The 15,411-nt window shown below is 43.6% G+C and overlaps 1 protein-coding gene across 1 annotated transcript; it reads left to right on the forward strand.

The window, feature by feature from the left end:
* Positions 1 to 3,430: 3,430 nt before the first annotated feature.
* RPL14 (ribosomal protein L14) lies at positions 3,431 to 8,779 on the forward strand. The gene is made up of 6 exons (XM_052000801.1): positions 3,431 to 3,545; positions 4,229 to 4,330; positions 6,025 to 6,119; positions 7,451 to 7,550; positions 7,636 to 7,689; positions 8,458 to 8,779. The coding sequence occupies exons 1-6, from the start codon at positions 3,543 to 3,545 to the stop codon at positions 8,740 to 8,742; spliced, it is 639 nt and encodes a 212-aa protein (XP_051856761.1). The 5' UTR covers positions 3,431 to 3,542; the 3' UTR covers positions 8,743 to 8,779.
* Positions 8,780 to 15,411: the final 6,632 nt, after the last annotated feature.

Genomic DNA, 15,411 nt, shown 5'->3' on the forward strand with positions numbered 1-15,411 from the left:
AGCGCCCTTGCGCCACGACGCTGTCTCGGTGCCATGTTTGCTGTGGAGAACGACGCTTCCCATTCAATGATTGAAAGGAGACTTACGTTAAAAGGGAGCGTGGTGACGTAATTTCGTCACGGAGGGGCGTGGTCTGTAGGGGGACATAGTATGGTCCGGGGAAGGAACGCTGACCCCGCTATGGAGGCTGCGCTTGGAGCTCCTTGCTTCCTTTGTGACCTTGGCCACGGATGTGAAATTCTGCTCCCTAATTCCGATTGCACCATGCGGTTCCTAGCTCTTTAAGTTTACAGCTGGAGGAGAGCTTTCCCAGCTCTGCACTCTTCCCTTTAAGGCAGAGGGAAACTGAGGCACAGGGGAAGGCCCGGTCACAGTTGGAACCCAGTTACTTAGGTCTGAACTTCGGTCCCCCGATCCCAAGTCCAGTGCACACAACCCACACTAAAGTGATCAGTTCAGTTCAGGAAAAACCTAATTAAGAGCTAGGTAAGCCCAATGAGTACTTCTGTTTCTCCTGGCATATGGAGAAAGCCTTTGGATACAGTAGAAGGTATTTATTGCAATCCAAGCAGATGGGGTTAGCTCACGAGTGTCCCGGGCCACCCTTTGAAACTGTCGCCAACGTGAGGTTTCTCAGGCACGGGGCTGAGCTGTCCCTCCAAAGCCTTTGGGGCTCCTTACTTCAGCCTTTTAGAAACAATGTAACAGGAAATCTCCCTCTGCTGCTTAAAGCCTGCCACAGTCTGGTTCAAGCTGTCCTTTCCAGAGTTATTTCCCAGGCTCTTCCTACGCGCCAAACTGTCCCCCAAATCCTGCAGGCCGTCTCCCGTCGACCCCTGCAGACTGTCCTCCAAAGTGTGAATACCCCCCTCTCACTTGTGCCTCTTCCAATCCCCAACGTCTTTCAAGACTCATGCCCCCCACTACAGACTGCTCATCTTAGCAGCTATGAATGCTCTCTCCTGTCTCAAAGGAGGGTTTCTTTCTTTTTGTACCAGTGTTTCTCCCAGTAGATTTTTAAACTTAAGAGCAGAATCTTTTCAATCAATTAATAAGCGTTTATTGGGAGAAGTAATGAGGGCCCGCACCAGAGTTGAGGCGGTGTCAGGGATGTTGAGGGATGTGGGGTGTTCAGGGAGCACCAGGTGTGAGGGCTACTCCATCTGCCTTTGGGGTCTGTCACCCAGCTCTGCTGCATGTGCAACAGCTTTCTTGTAGCTTCAAGTACAACTGTCTTGGCAAATGTACTAGGCCAGGTTGGGGGTAACTGACAGGCCTCAGACCCATTGGTGAGCTCAGGGGTTGTCTACCCCACACTTGTGAGAGCTTCCCCAGTGGAATGGGCAGATAGAAACAATTTGTCCCAAGGAGCTATAAAGGTGGTGGAGCTGGAAGGACAGTGTAGGGTTGAACTGTATTAAGGGGCAGGGAGAAAGGGCAGCCAGCCTGGGAAACAATGGGAGAGGGAGAGGGGGAGAGTCTTTTTTTCATAACATTTATAGTGGCTCAAACAAGTGAAGTTTGGGGGGAAAAAAACTTCCCAAGTTAGGACAATAATACCCTATTCCTCAAGCTACTTCTAACTCCCAAACTGCCCATGTTGAGTTGTATGAGTCTCATTCCTTGACCAAAAGTTGGACCACTTTGCAGTCATCTAGGAATATTGTCTCCTGTGGCAAGAAGAGTTGTGGGGATGGGGCAGGAGACTGCAGAAACTGAGAAGCCTGAGCACAGTCAGGCTATAAGAATGCTGGTGAAGCAATAACCAGATGTATATACCCTGGGTGCCCCTCATCAGACTGGACCTCAGGGAGATACTAGTCATTGGCTGAAATGGTCAAGCATGCTTCCCACCATATTGATGTCTTGGAACAACCCTCTAATTATCTACCGGGAGTCACTTTGTTGCCTGGTTCCCATCTGAAGATAATTGTGAAATGCTGCCTTTCACTTCAGAGTCAGAGAGAAAACAGAACTGAGGAGGGAGACCTCTGGTGACTCTTTAAAGCAGAAATGGGGCTCCTTGTACCAGAGAGGCTAAATTCAGTTTTAGTCGCAGCCCTTCCTTGACTCCTCAATGAATCGATATGGCCTTTAGAGTGACATCATGAGTAGCATATATGTAGAACAAATATCTCATTTGGTCTTTGCAGCAACCATTTTAGGAACCATTTTACAGTTGAGAAAACTAAGGCAGCAGAGATTAAGTAATTTGTTCAGGATCACACAATGAATAAGGTTTGAACTCTGCTCTTTTGCAGCTGGGTGGGGTAGTGGATAGAATATTGGAATAAAAAAGACTCATCTTCCTAGTTCAAATCCCATCTCAGAAACCTAATAGCTTTGTGACCCTGAGTAAATCACTCAATCCTGTTTGCTTCAATCCTCATCAGCCAAGAACCCACCCTCATCCCATAAAAGGTTTATAAAAAGTCAGATTCATAGAAACAACCAACTTTCTGATGAAAGATTTATCACTCTATCCACTGTACTATATACTATCTTTATTCTGCTTTTGGGGAAGATTCAAATGGGAGGAGGAAGATAGAGACGCAGAGAACGACAGAGACTGAGAAAATGTTCCTATTGTTGCAAGTTCTCCCGCTGTGGAATGGGCAGCCCAGAGAAGTAACGGATCCCCTCCATAGGCAAAGGCTGGATAACCACTTAGTGGGTCTGTTAGGAGGGGGTTTTTGCTCAGGTACAGACTGGATTGACTAAGACTCTCAACCAGCATTGAGTGCTTGCTTATAACAAACAAGGTGAGACAGAGCTTGCCTTGAGGAGGTCCCTGAAATACAGTGACTAATTTTAAACATTTTCAGACGTGACTGCAGGGGGAAGGAGGTAACACCCCAGCCCAGTCCAAGGAGGTAATCTACTCTCAGAATAAAGTCCTGGGAAGGGGGAGGAGGGAAGCATTTATTTAGCATCTATCATGTACCATCCAGGCTTGGAGAAGCTTAGGTGCTCTCAGATTGTCTTTAAATGCCTACGATAAAAAACAAAGGGTCACAAAAGGAGGCCAAATATGTAAAAAGTAGGTTATTGTTATTATTATTATTAAATTCCAGGAGCTCACTGGGTTGTAAGCTCCCCGAAGGCAAGTCTCTTTCCCATTTGAGTAAATTTCGGCAACATGCTGGTTGACCTGATGTGACCCCAGACTCAGAACCAACGGCCCCTCCCCCTCCACCCACTGGATGGTCTCTTGCATCGCTACATTTCCTCGGTCAGAATCCCATTGAAGTCACGTGTAGTTGCCCACGTTAGGGCAGAAATGTCCAAAGTTAGAAAGACGCATGCGCATATGCGTATCACGCTCCACGCAGCGTTCCCAGGTGTCTTAAATGTTCTCTCAGGCTTCCTGCCCGCACCCCCTCCAGCCAGAACAGCTTCTCCCAGTGCGCATGCGTTGTAGCTAGTCGCCTAGCCAATCAGAGTCTTTTACGACTCCGGTGCGTCCCTGCCGGCGTGGGGAGGGAGCTGTGTTCTGCACGTGCGCAGTCCTCCTCCGGCCCTTCTCGTTCGGCGCCGCCGACATGGTGAGTAGGGTTGGGCTGAGGCTCCTGGCCTTGGGGCTCGGGACTGTCTGCCACCGGGTCGCTTGTGGGGTCTCCCGTTTCCGAGAACTTACAGGCGGGCGCGGGAAGGGCGCTGGCGGTGGGAGAGAGCCCGGAGCCGCGGCAGAGCTCACGGGGCAAGGGCAGACTCCCGGCTCCCGGCGCGTGAGGGGAGGCCGAGGCAGCGGCTGGAGCTGAAGGCGCCTGCGCGGGGCCGTGGTGCGCTTGCGCCGGCCTCGGTCTGGCTTCGCTCTCGGGCCACGCGGCCCGGCGCGGAGGGGAGGAATCCCTCGCTCCACTCCTGCCTAGTGTTGGTCGCGAACCCGGGCAATGCCCACGATGATTGTGACCTAGAGGAGCTCAGGCTAATGGGGAAGGGGGAGCCAGCGACCCGATAGGGACGGGGGCTCCCCCGGGGAATCCCGGAAAAGTGAAACCCGAGAGCAGCTTGGGAAGTAAAGGAGCCTTTTTGCTATGGGGGAAACTGAGGCCCAAGGCAAGCGAGTGCTCCCGGGGTGGAGCCGGATGCCCGGGACTCACGACTAATGTAGCGTTGTGTGGTGAACTCAAAGCACCCACTCCTGGTTAGCCCTTTAGGCCGCTGGAGGAGCGTCTTAGAAAACGCTCCAGCGGCTTCCATTTAGCGGCGCTTCTGTCCTCCACAGGTGTTCAAGCGCTACGTGGAGATCGGCCGCGTGGCCTACATCTCCTTCGGGCCGCATGCCGGCAAGCTGGTGGCTATCGTGGACGTCATCGACCAGAACCGGGTAGGTCCGAGTCCGGCCCGAGCTGGCCATGGCTGCCCTTCCCGAACTGTTAGTAATGCCGGGTAATTCCCATTCGGGGCCACAGCTCCTGTGTGGCAGCGTTCCTCGGCCCACAGTTCCACAGCTGAGTTCCCTAGACAGGGAGCTCCCTTCCAGGCGCACGAACATGTGCGATGTTACCCAGCCTGGACAAATGGGAGGAGGCGAGGAGAGCCCAGCAGTGAGAATGGGGGAGTCAGTGCCATGAGATCAAGCTTGTGAAAAAGGGTGTGTGTTCCTGTAAGTCATCGGGGAATTGGAGCCCAGTTAATGGGGAGGAAGACAGTGACGGGGTCAGAGGTAACCTCCACTGCAGAGGGGAGAGGCTTGAGGCGGGCAGGACCCCCGCATCCCCATCGCTGTTCAAGTCCAGGCCAAGGGTACTGGTGGGGAGAGAGGGGTACATTTAAGATACATTTCAAAGATAGACTTGGCAGGACCTGGGAGAGAAGGTTCCTAAGTTGTGCTGAGAGCTTTTTAACTCTCCAAGACCAGCAGCATATGAACTCCTTTGGAATCATCAACTTGATTGGGATTGGAATAGAGCAGGGGTCCAAATGAATTTTGTCTCATCTAGATAGTTTGTGAAAACGGATCTGACCAGGTCGGTTTGCTATTGATCTTCCTGCTTCATTTTTAGAGCAAGAATAAACAATCTGCAATTAATGCTTCCCCAATGTCGCCTTTCCAGCTTTGTTTATAATACTTCCACTTCTCACCTTGGCTTTCTGTCTCCCACCACTAGATTCCCATGTTTGTGCCCGTGCCTTCAGGCATCTCATTTCTCTCTCAGGTGGTTCATGCCCAAGTTAGGTGCCATCGCCTTAACCCTTGGTCCCCTCAGCCAAGTGTTTTCTCCCTCAGATTTCCCTGGAACACTTAGTCCGAAATGATGCTTTGCTCTCATCATATCCCCCATTTTGTGTCATTCTTATGAGTCTAGCACATTGGGAGATTGACAGTGACAGTGGAGATTGTCATTTTACAAATTTTTGTTTCAGCACTGAATGGTTTCTGTATAAAAAGTACCCATCTGTAAAATGGGGGATAAGAGCACCTACATCGAAGGATTGTTGTGAGGACCAAATAAGATAGTTGTATAATGTTTAGCACAGAGCTTGGCACATAGTAAGGGCAATATAAATAATTAGCTTTTGTTATTAATATATAATATAAATTATTAATATGGGTTTGAAATTTTACTTTACCACGCCCTTATGTTTGGGGGACGGGGGATAGTGTTAACATTGCAGTGAAGTCAGACTTTGACCAGTGCCGCAGTCTAGGGATTTGAGATGTGTATAATCCACAGCATAGTCTGCCTTTATTGCTTAGAAGAACATTATGTGCCCCTTGGCCTTCCGAACTTTCAGTGAATTTTAAGTTGTGTCTCCTGTTTTTGTAGTATGTTGTTTCTGATTCATTCAATGAGTGTTGAATGCTGTGGAGAATGCAAAAGAAATGGAGGTTCTTGCTCTGTCCCTGAACTATTGGGCTGTATTGCCTATTCTTTGAAACACTATATGGAAAATGCACTTTTTTGTGATAATTAGATCCATAGTTTCAGATTTTGGACCTCTTTATTTTTTTCCTTAATTTTCCTGTGCCTTTTACTGATGGGACTAAATGCTGACTGGACGTGCCCTTTGTTTTAGGCATTGGTCGATGGCCCATGCAGTGGTGTGAGGAGACAGGCCATGCCATTCAAATGTATGCAGCTTACAGACTTTGTTCTCAAGTTCCCACACAGGTAACTTTCTTTTGGTTCTTAAAATATTTGTTTTATTCAGAAGAACGTGAGAAAATTTGTTTTTCTCCTCAGAAATACGTTTTTAAACTGTACATGTTTAACTTAGTCTTGATGGCTTAATGATATAGATAGTAATACTTGTTCATGAGTCTTTTGCCACTGTGACACTGCAATATACTGGGGTTCTTTTTCCTTAACTGCATACTGGTATTTACTCAGACTTTCTGAAAGACCATAAAGCATTAAGAAAATCGTATTCTAGAGATGTATGTGTGATTATTTGGGGGCTCCAGGAGATTTGCAGTCTTGACTGGAATTCTCTCGTCAGATTCCAATGATTCTGAAGTCTGAGAACCAGATCCTGCCTCTTGTATCTTGTTTGTACTGTTGTGGTGTCCCACGTGTACCTGTGAAACCTTTGTACAACAGCTGGCCTGTTGCAGCATATCCAGTGCTGCTTCAGTAACAAAAAGAATGGATTCCTGCCAGCTGGGAAGTCCATGCTAAGGATTGTTTATAATATTGTATTTATATTTAATTTATTTTATAATATTTTTTATACTATTACAGTTGCTGGAATAAGATAGTTTTAAGGTTGTCCTTTCATTTTATAGCTGGGAAAATGAGCAGGAAGAGGCAGAGGGACTTGTCTATTAATAGAGCTAATAAGCAGCAGGAGCTGAAATCTATTCCAGTCCAGGCTCCCCTTTTTGGTCACTTTCCTTGTATTTTGTCTGAACAGCAGCATCTTTTTTTCTTCTGTATCTAGTTCAGAAGACATAGCTTTAAATTTTTTAGCATTTTGTCAATGAGATGTGGCCAATAATCTCTCACCCCAGACTTAATACTCTCATCTTGGTGTTCCATTGAGAACACTCTTAGATATTACTATGATTTTTATCTTAGAAACTCCAGACCACCTTATGTATCAGCTGGATAATTGAGTCCCTTTCTCATGGGTGACACTGGACTAGGCACAAGGGGGCCACAAAACCAGGGAAGGTGCTTACTAAACCTCAGCAGAGGACCCATGGGCTCCTGTGTGGGTGAGAACTGTCATCACCTAGGTCTGACTGTTTGGGGGCATTGAAAAAATTTGGTTCTCAGAGGAATAAAAGTGGCTTTTAAATTCACTCTTGATTCCTTGATTTGTTGTGCAGAATAATACTTAGTACTGGGTGACAAAGCTAGAAGGAAGTACAAATTAGCCCAAAGATAATTTTTAAGAAGACTATTTCCAGCTAAAGAGCTTTGCAGCATCAAGACTGATAATGGTTTAATATAAATTTAACAAATCTGTAACATTGATTAATTTTGTTTTATCTTTGTAGTGCTCGGCAGAAGTATGTCCGGGCTGCTTGGGAGAAAGAAAAGATCAATACAAAATGGAAAGCCACAAGATGGGCCAAGAAGATCGAAGCCAGAGAAAGGGTATTGATTGGGGTGGGAGTCTTCAGGTGCTCTGGGCACATTTTTAGAAGTGCTGCAATAAAACTCATTCTTTTTTCCTCAACAGAAAGCCAAGATGACAGATTTTGACCGTTACAAAGTCATGAAGGCCAAGAAAATGGTGAGTAATAAATATTTTATATTCTTTATCAGGAATGTTTGCTCTGCCCTGTTTATGGATGATTCAGAAGTGTGGATTGCTCTAGAGACTGCAACCTTGTGGTGGTTTCCTCTGAGAAGGGTCAGGGGCCCTGTGTTTGTAGCTGCCATTTGAGATTCCTCTTTCCACATCCCACCTCTCCTTTTAAAGCTTGCCTAAAGAATCAAGCTACCTGATCTTTACAGACTTTAAGGGGGAGTGGCTAAATCATGGGACTTACATGGGAGTGAGTTGGGAGCATCTAAAAGAGCTAACTCTGCCTTTAAAATGTTATCGAATTATGCCTTCAGAAGTCCTTGAGGGCCAGTGACTGTGTGTCATTTTGTGAAGAGACTTCACACAGTGCCAGATTTACCCCAAGAATTCCTTTCCTCAGATGTCTGTCCTTCAGTAAATGTTTCATATCATTTAATAATGTTTTTCTTGGGATGACCTTGCAGAGCTCAAATGTTGCTTGAAATGAGTACATCATTAGTTAGGATTTGGACTCTTTCCCCTCTGGGATTTGTTTCATTCCAGTTTTATATATAACTGGAATATTTCCTCTATAATTTGTTATGGTAACATAACATAACATAACATTCCGACCAGGTAAAATTGATGATTACCTGGTATGTTTACTGGTCTTAACAGTTGGGATGTAACGCAGGGTCCTTCCTGTCCACTTAAATGAGAGCTCAGCAAACTTTGATTAAGCAGGTGATTTTTGTCATGTTGTAAAACTTTCAGAGAAACAGAATTATCAAGCATGAAGTGAAGAAGCTCCAGAAGGCCTCTACCCAGAAGGGGTCCCCTAAGAAGGGAGCTGCCCAGAAGGCACTGGCCTCCAAGGTCTCCGCCAAGAAGATCCCCGCAAAGAAGGCTGAGGGCCAGAAGGCCGCTCCCGGCCAGAAGGCCCAGAAGGGTCAGAAAGCCCCTGGCCAGAAGGCCCCAGCCAAGAAGGGACCCGCTCAGAAGGGGCCCGCCCAGAAAGGGCCCGCTCAGAAAGCAGCTGCCCCCAAGGCCAAAAAATAAGAAGCCACCAGAAATTAAATAAAGATTTTGCTATACACCTACTGTCTGGGTGGTTCTTTGTGATGGAGAGCTCGGGGCAGATAAGATCCCTAAATGGAAAGCCTTCCAGCCTGAAGTTTATGGATAATCCCTGGTGATCCCAGAGAAGCGGGGGTGCTGGGGAAGGTGCACATGAGTACTCACAGTGGCAGCTTTAAGATGGGAGCGTCTGTTCAGGGGAGTGTGCTGTCCTAGACAAGCTAGTGGGGAGCATCGAGGTGGGACCATAGCACCCTGCATAGGGAAGGCTAGGCTTCCCAAGTTCAAATGTCCCCAGCCAGTTCCTTCCCCAGAACATTTTACAATGAGGTAGTGGCAGACCTTGCTGGATCTGCTAGATGCCAAGGTCATGGACAGCTGAAGGGAATGCTCATCCTGATGGGAGCTGAAGGTCCCTACATTTCAGGGCTTCTCTGATGTGTGCCTGTGTGTACAGATGAGGGTCTGGCAGTATTGAGAAGAGATTGTTCTTTAAGGTCTTGTGGAGGAGGGCAGGGTTTCTAGGGTGGGACTGAGAGAGGGGATCTCCATAGTGGGGACCAGCCTGAGCAGCAATGGAGCCACTTTGTGCTTTGGAAGTATGGCAGAGTAGGTCCATAAAGGGGCGGATCCAAGATTAGGTGATTGTTCTAGAGCAGAAAATTTCATTTTTCTAAATTGTTGCAAAGATAATTTTAGACATCCACTTTCACAAAACCTTGATCCAGATTCGTCTCCCTCTCCCCCAAAGATCTCAAGGCTTTTGACATAGTTCTGACTGCAGCCTGACCCCGTTTGGGGTTTCCTTGGCAAAGACACTGTTGTCTCCACTGGGGAAACTGAGGCAAACTGGATTAAATGACTTGGGGGGTCAGAGCCCGTGAGAGTCTGCAGGCAGAGTCTGTCTAGGCCCAGGGCTCTCCACTGCATCTGTCCCAGGTCCTGGGCTAGATCCCTCCTGGGTAATATGAGATGAATGAAACCTCAACGTATAAAGCTTTATAAATGTATAAAGAATAGAATATAATATATATTATTACATGTATTATAAGAATATAAAGTATTGATGATTTTTGATAAGTTATTTTCCTGTCTTTCCTAGTTACATTCATTTTGTTTATGCAAACTTTTCAATTTTATATAATCAGTTATCCATTTTATCTTGTGTCATTATGTCTGTGCCTTGTTTGGGTTAGAATTGAGCCCAAAGCCTTAGTTGTAAAGGCTACTTAATCTTTCTAATTTTTGAATGGTATTTAGTATCTAAGGCAATATTTAATATTAATTTAATAATATTGAGTTAATATTTAATATTAATGGTATTTCATTTTAAATTATGTATCCAATTTGAGTTTATCGTAGGTGGCAAAAAATATTGGTTTAAACCTAATTTCTATCAGTTTTCCCAGAAATTATTAGCACTGTATAGTTCTTAAGTTATTTATGATTTGGGGTTTATTGCACACTGTATTACCGTCTTCAGTTATTTCTAATTCCTTATTGCCTAATCTACTCCAGTGATGTGTTAAATTTTTTTAAACTAATACCAAGTATTTTTGATGATTACTGCTTTAAAATATGATCTGAGCTCTAGAAGTGTTATTCCCCCTTCAATCCTAACTTTTTCCTTGTTTCTCTTGATGTTCTAGGTATGTTGTTCTTTTTAATAAATTTTGATTTTGTTTTATATAACTGGAATAGTTCCTCTATAATTTGTTATGGTACTTAAACTAAATTGGTTTAGATAGTAGTGCCTTATTTCAGCTATGAGCATTGAATATCCCTTTAGTTAGTTAAGGTGTTATTTATTTCTTAAAAGTAGCATTTTGTAATTATTTCTTTATAGGTATCGTGTGATTTGGGATATTAGTTCCCTGATATTTTATGCGTTTTTAATTTATTTTGAAAGTGACTTCCTTTTCTCTTATTGTAATTTTTGTCATTGCTAAACAGAAATGTTGATTATAAGGGGATTATTTTGTTTCTTGCTACTTTGCTGCAGTATTTGTTTCAAATAGTTTCTTGGCTAATTCTTACCTAGAATTTTTAAAGTATTTCTGTATTTTGCATTATGTCATCAGCAAATAGGAATGGTTTTCTCTCACATTTATCTTTTTATCCTCGTCTTTTTAATTTTTCTTTTGTATGAGTATTGCTGCTGGAATTTCTAGAACTGTCAAATTATAGTGGGGAAAAGAATTTTCAAATTTTATTTTTGTATTTTTAAGGAAAGCTAAGATTTCAGCATTGTATATAAGTGGTAGTTTTTGGTTTTTTAATAGAAACTTTTAAATCAAATCATAAAATGATTCTCTTTATGGCTTTGCTTTGCAGGGGTTTGGCATAAGTGAGTTTTTTCCCTTGCAATTATTCATATTTTTGATTGCTTTTGCTTTTTAGTATGATTGTTCATTGATGTTCAAATGTTAAACTATCCTTGCATCCCAAGCATTATTCATTAATAATATTGTTTCTATTGCTTTTTATTGCCTTTCTTCCTGGGTTTAGATATTAAAGCTGTGTTTGTCTCTTAAAAGAAGTTTTGTAGTGAGACGACAGGATATAGTTGCTATGGAGCCTACAAGATTGATACACCGACACAGGTTGAATATGTGACCCGGGCTTGAGAGGGCAAGGCTGCCATGTAAGGCTCTTGTTCCAAAGGTGCCAGCCTGCGCTGGCAGAGGAAGCTTCCTCATCTCGGTGTTCCTGTGCCAGTGAAGTCACGGGTCCGGTCCCGTCTTCTTTCTCCAAAGGATGTGCTTTGTAATAAATGTTTCCCATTAACTTCCCCAGAGAGGATTCATCCAACTTGATGGAAGCATTTCCCTGAGCGTCTCATTCAGGTTTTTGTTCTGTTGTGTCTCGGCATCGTAGGGTCTATGGCTTCAGGAAATGCGAGATCATCTGATTTCTCTTGTGCAGCGCGATAATTGTGGAAATATGCTTAGAAGAAGTGCCCATTTAACCCATATAGGATGACTTGCTGTCTAGGGGAGGGGAAAGGGAGGGAGAGGATTTGGAACATAAGGTTTTGCAAGGTTGAATGGTAAACTATATTTGCATGTATTCCAGACATAAAAGGCTATTATTTAAAAAAAAAAAAAAAAAAAAAAAAAAAAGATCATCCAAGTCAGTTGTTAGATGAAATGGTTCCAGAGAGGGAAATGACTTAAGGGCATTGACTTTCCCCTCATCATGCCCAGGAGGAGTCAAACCATTTCACTCTGAACCCCTTCTCTTCAACTAAACCACTAGGAGACAGTGTCCAGCCTGCCTACTCCCACCATCATCTCTTGCACTGAAAACTGTCATAAAATCAATATTACCATTTCTTCTGGAGAGAGATGGAAAGGATATATGAATTGGGTCATCCTAGGCCAATGGATTCCCACAGTTTTTTCCATGAACCCTTTTTAAAAACAACCAAAAAAGTTAATCAACTTCCAGGATAATTTAATGTATGTAATGTTCTTTAAAATTAATTCAGTAAGATCTTATAATTAAAATGATAACTTTTGCTCCCAAATTCAAATTAAAAATTACAACATATAATTACAATAATAAATAACATTCTAATTTTGAAAACAATATAAAATTAAAAACTAATTATAAAGCAATTATGACTATTTTAAGTGAGACGTTAAAAATTAAAAGATAATCTAGCAAGACTGAATGTTTATTACCTTCAAGAATTTATTTTATAAGTTCTATTATATATAAATAACTTGGAAAATGTTTGACATAATGTAATAATCATATAAATTTAATATTGAGGCTTGGCTTTTCTATTTGAGCAAAGTTTAGCTTAACACCAGATGAATACAGCCTTAGATTTGGTTCTTTTTTGAATTTATTTTTGTATTTTTATTTAAAATAAGAATAAAGTGAATATACTCATACAAATAAATGTTGGAAAGTGGAAGATGAGAATTTTACAAGAGAGAGAAATTCATTAGAAAAATTTTGGCAACCTAACCAATTGTCAAAAAATGAAAAGCTAGTTAAAATGTAAAATACTTATTTTTCTCACTGGTTAATGACAAGTGCTACATTAAGTGGTAGAAGTACTTCAAGTTCAATTGCATTTATTGCTTTGTTTTTTTTAAACATATATAAAAATGAAGCTTTTAGGGAAAGACTTTCTTTAGATATGACTTTCTTTTCCACTGCCACTGGTATACTGGCTACGCTCTTGCTGAAACCAATTCATTTGAAAGATTGCCAGATAGAAGAATGAATAACATAAATGGAAGATTTAATTTAAATAGGGAAAACAGACTTAATCCTTCAATGAGAAGCAAGATTCCTGTGCTTAATACAGTGTCTGGCACATAGTAGGTGCTTAACAAATATTTATTGATTGATTAGAAAGACTTATTTTTAAGGCTTGTCTCTGCAGAATTTTCATGATGTTTCAAGATGGGTTGTAACGGGCATCCCAGCAACCATGGACTTCATACAGCCTGACATTAGTGCTGAGAGAACAAAATCCTTTATACGTCATGATCACATGATTACACTGCTGATGAAATATGATTACGGGTGACTGAGAATAAGAGGACTAATCTGCGAGGTACAGAACACAAATGAGGATGAATGCAAGCCACTGACTATTGCGAATCGGCTTGCACTCTTGCGCCACTTTGAAAATAACTCGGTGACATTGAGAAATTGTAGTTTGATGTAGTTACTGCACAAAATCCAAAATGGTGGACATGGTCGGGAAGGCAGAAGCCTGTAACACTTCAAATACACGCTCACGTTGTCACAGGGAAAATGTGTCGGGAACATGACTGGCAATAACTTACTGCTTAATGCGCCGTTATATAATGTTTAGCGTCAAGTCTGGCTTGCCGTAAGGAACCCACCACCCAATACTAGGCCTTTTGGCCCTATTTCACTCTCTGACTTCCCAGAACAGAAACCCTTTGGGTTTCCACTTAGGAGAATGTAAGCGGGCAGCTGTTGTCTTTTGTATTTGTAGCCCTCGAACTTAGTGGGATCTAAAACACAGGGAGCACTGGACAAATGCCTTTTCCTTCATTCCGGGCGCTCTTTCCACCTGCTGGCTGCTTTTTGTCTCCTTACCTGACTTGCCCATCTGCTTTTCAGGTCATGCATCTGCCATGAAAGTAATTAAGACACAACCAAAGGGATTTTTTTTTTTTAAATAAAGTTAGTAGCTTTTATCCCAGCTTCTTTCTAGGTTTAAACCTCTGATCCTGTGATTTATAAGCAGCAGGAAAGGACTTGGATTTCAGGGCTATCCTTTCCCTTCCCAAGGAGTACAAACACTCCAGCTCCTCCTGCTGGCTTTGTCGTCCTGTAACATGCAGAATTTTAGGTGGGAAAAAAATGTCAGTATTTTTTTCTTTTTAATTTCTAACTACACAGTCTAACTACACAGTAAGTACACAGAGTAGCCTTTTCTCTCCCTCACTCCAATTCATCTCCTCTTGCGTAGAATATTGTAATTTCTTTTAATATGGCTTTTTTTTAATTCATTTTTTTATCAAGGCAAGGTTAAGTGATTTGCCCAGGATCACACAGTTAGTGTCTGGGACTATATTTGAACTCGGCTTCTGATTCCAGGAGCTGGTGCTTCTTGCCTCCTCTCCCTCCCCGCCTCGGCTGCCCAGGTGTGGGTCTGATTGTATTGCCCTGCTCCCCACCTTGCTCATTGAGCCCCTGTGGCTCTCTGGTACCTGCAAGATCACCTTTGTTGAGCATTAAAGCCCATCTTTCTGGCCCCTTGTCTCATTTCCTTTCTTACACCAAGGCCTTTTCTACACACCGTTCATCCAGTTGTGCCAGCCACATCCCCCGGGCTTGGAATCCTCTGCCCCTCCTCTTGGGCCCTGGGCTTCCCCCAAACTTTAACTCGAGTCTCACCTTCTGGGGAACTATGCAGGAAGTCTTCCTGGGTCCCCCCAAACTTTAACTCGAGTCTCACCTTCTGGGGAGCTCTGCAGGGAGTCTTCCTGGGTCCCCCCAAACTTTAACTCGAGTCTCACCTTCTGGGGAGCTCTGCAGGGAGTCTTCCTGGGTCCCCAGCTACTTCTGGTTCTCCCATCTGCTCACCTTGAATGTGGCAGTGTGAAGGGGATGCTGTGATCAGCAGGGCTGTTCGTCTGTTCCTATTCTTCCCCAACACTGATTCTGCCCACGGCTGTCCCTGGCATAAAAGGCCCTTCTCCACTCCAGGAAATGATACCAAAGGCCGCAGAATTCCCTTGATCCTTTGTTTTTTCTGAGCCCCCCAGTCGGAGACTGCCCTGGTCAGACACCAATGCTGGACCCTTCACTAGTTCTTCTCTGGAGATGCTTCCCTCTTACTTGCTTCTTCCCAACTCGTTCTCAGCAACTCTATCCCAACTATCCAAGCTACTTACAATTATCTTCCCCTTGACTTCTCCCTGAGCCTTTCGAGCGAAACCTGTAGAAAAGTGATCCACAAATTATTTTTGCTCTTTGACAGTGTTTTTTTGGTGAGAGAAACCACAGGAGCCCAAAATCAGAGAACTAGAAGGGACATCGGAGACCAGTGACGATAATAACTCATGCTTTTCATGAGGATTCAGTCACAGAGAATTGAAACGATTTGTTTAGAGACACACAGTAAGTTTCCAAGGTGGGATTTGAGCCCAG

This window comes from Antechinus flavipes, chromosome 5 (assembly GCF_016432865.1).
Source record: "Antechinus flavipes isolate AdamAnt ecotype Samford, QLD, Australia chromosome 5, AdamAnt_v2, whole genome shotgun sequence".
Lineage (NCBI taxonomy): Eukaryota > Metazoa > Chordata > Mammalia > Dasyuromorphia > Dasyuridae > Antechinus > Antechinus flavipes.

What these genes read in the sequence shown, in the direction of transcription:
- RPL14 (XM_052000801.1), top strand. An exon ending in ACGTCATCGACCAGAACCGG is followed by an intron (nt 4,331 to 6,024) that starts GTAGGTCCGAGT and finishes CCTTTGTTTTAG; the next exon opens with GCATTGGTCGATGGCCCATG. An exon ending in TCATGAAGGCCAAGAAAATG is followed by an intron (nt 7,690 to 8,457) that starts GTGAGTAATAAA and finishes TAAAACTTTCAG; the next exon opens with AGAAACAGAATTATCAAGCA.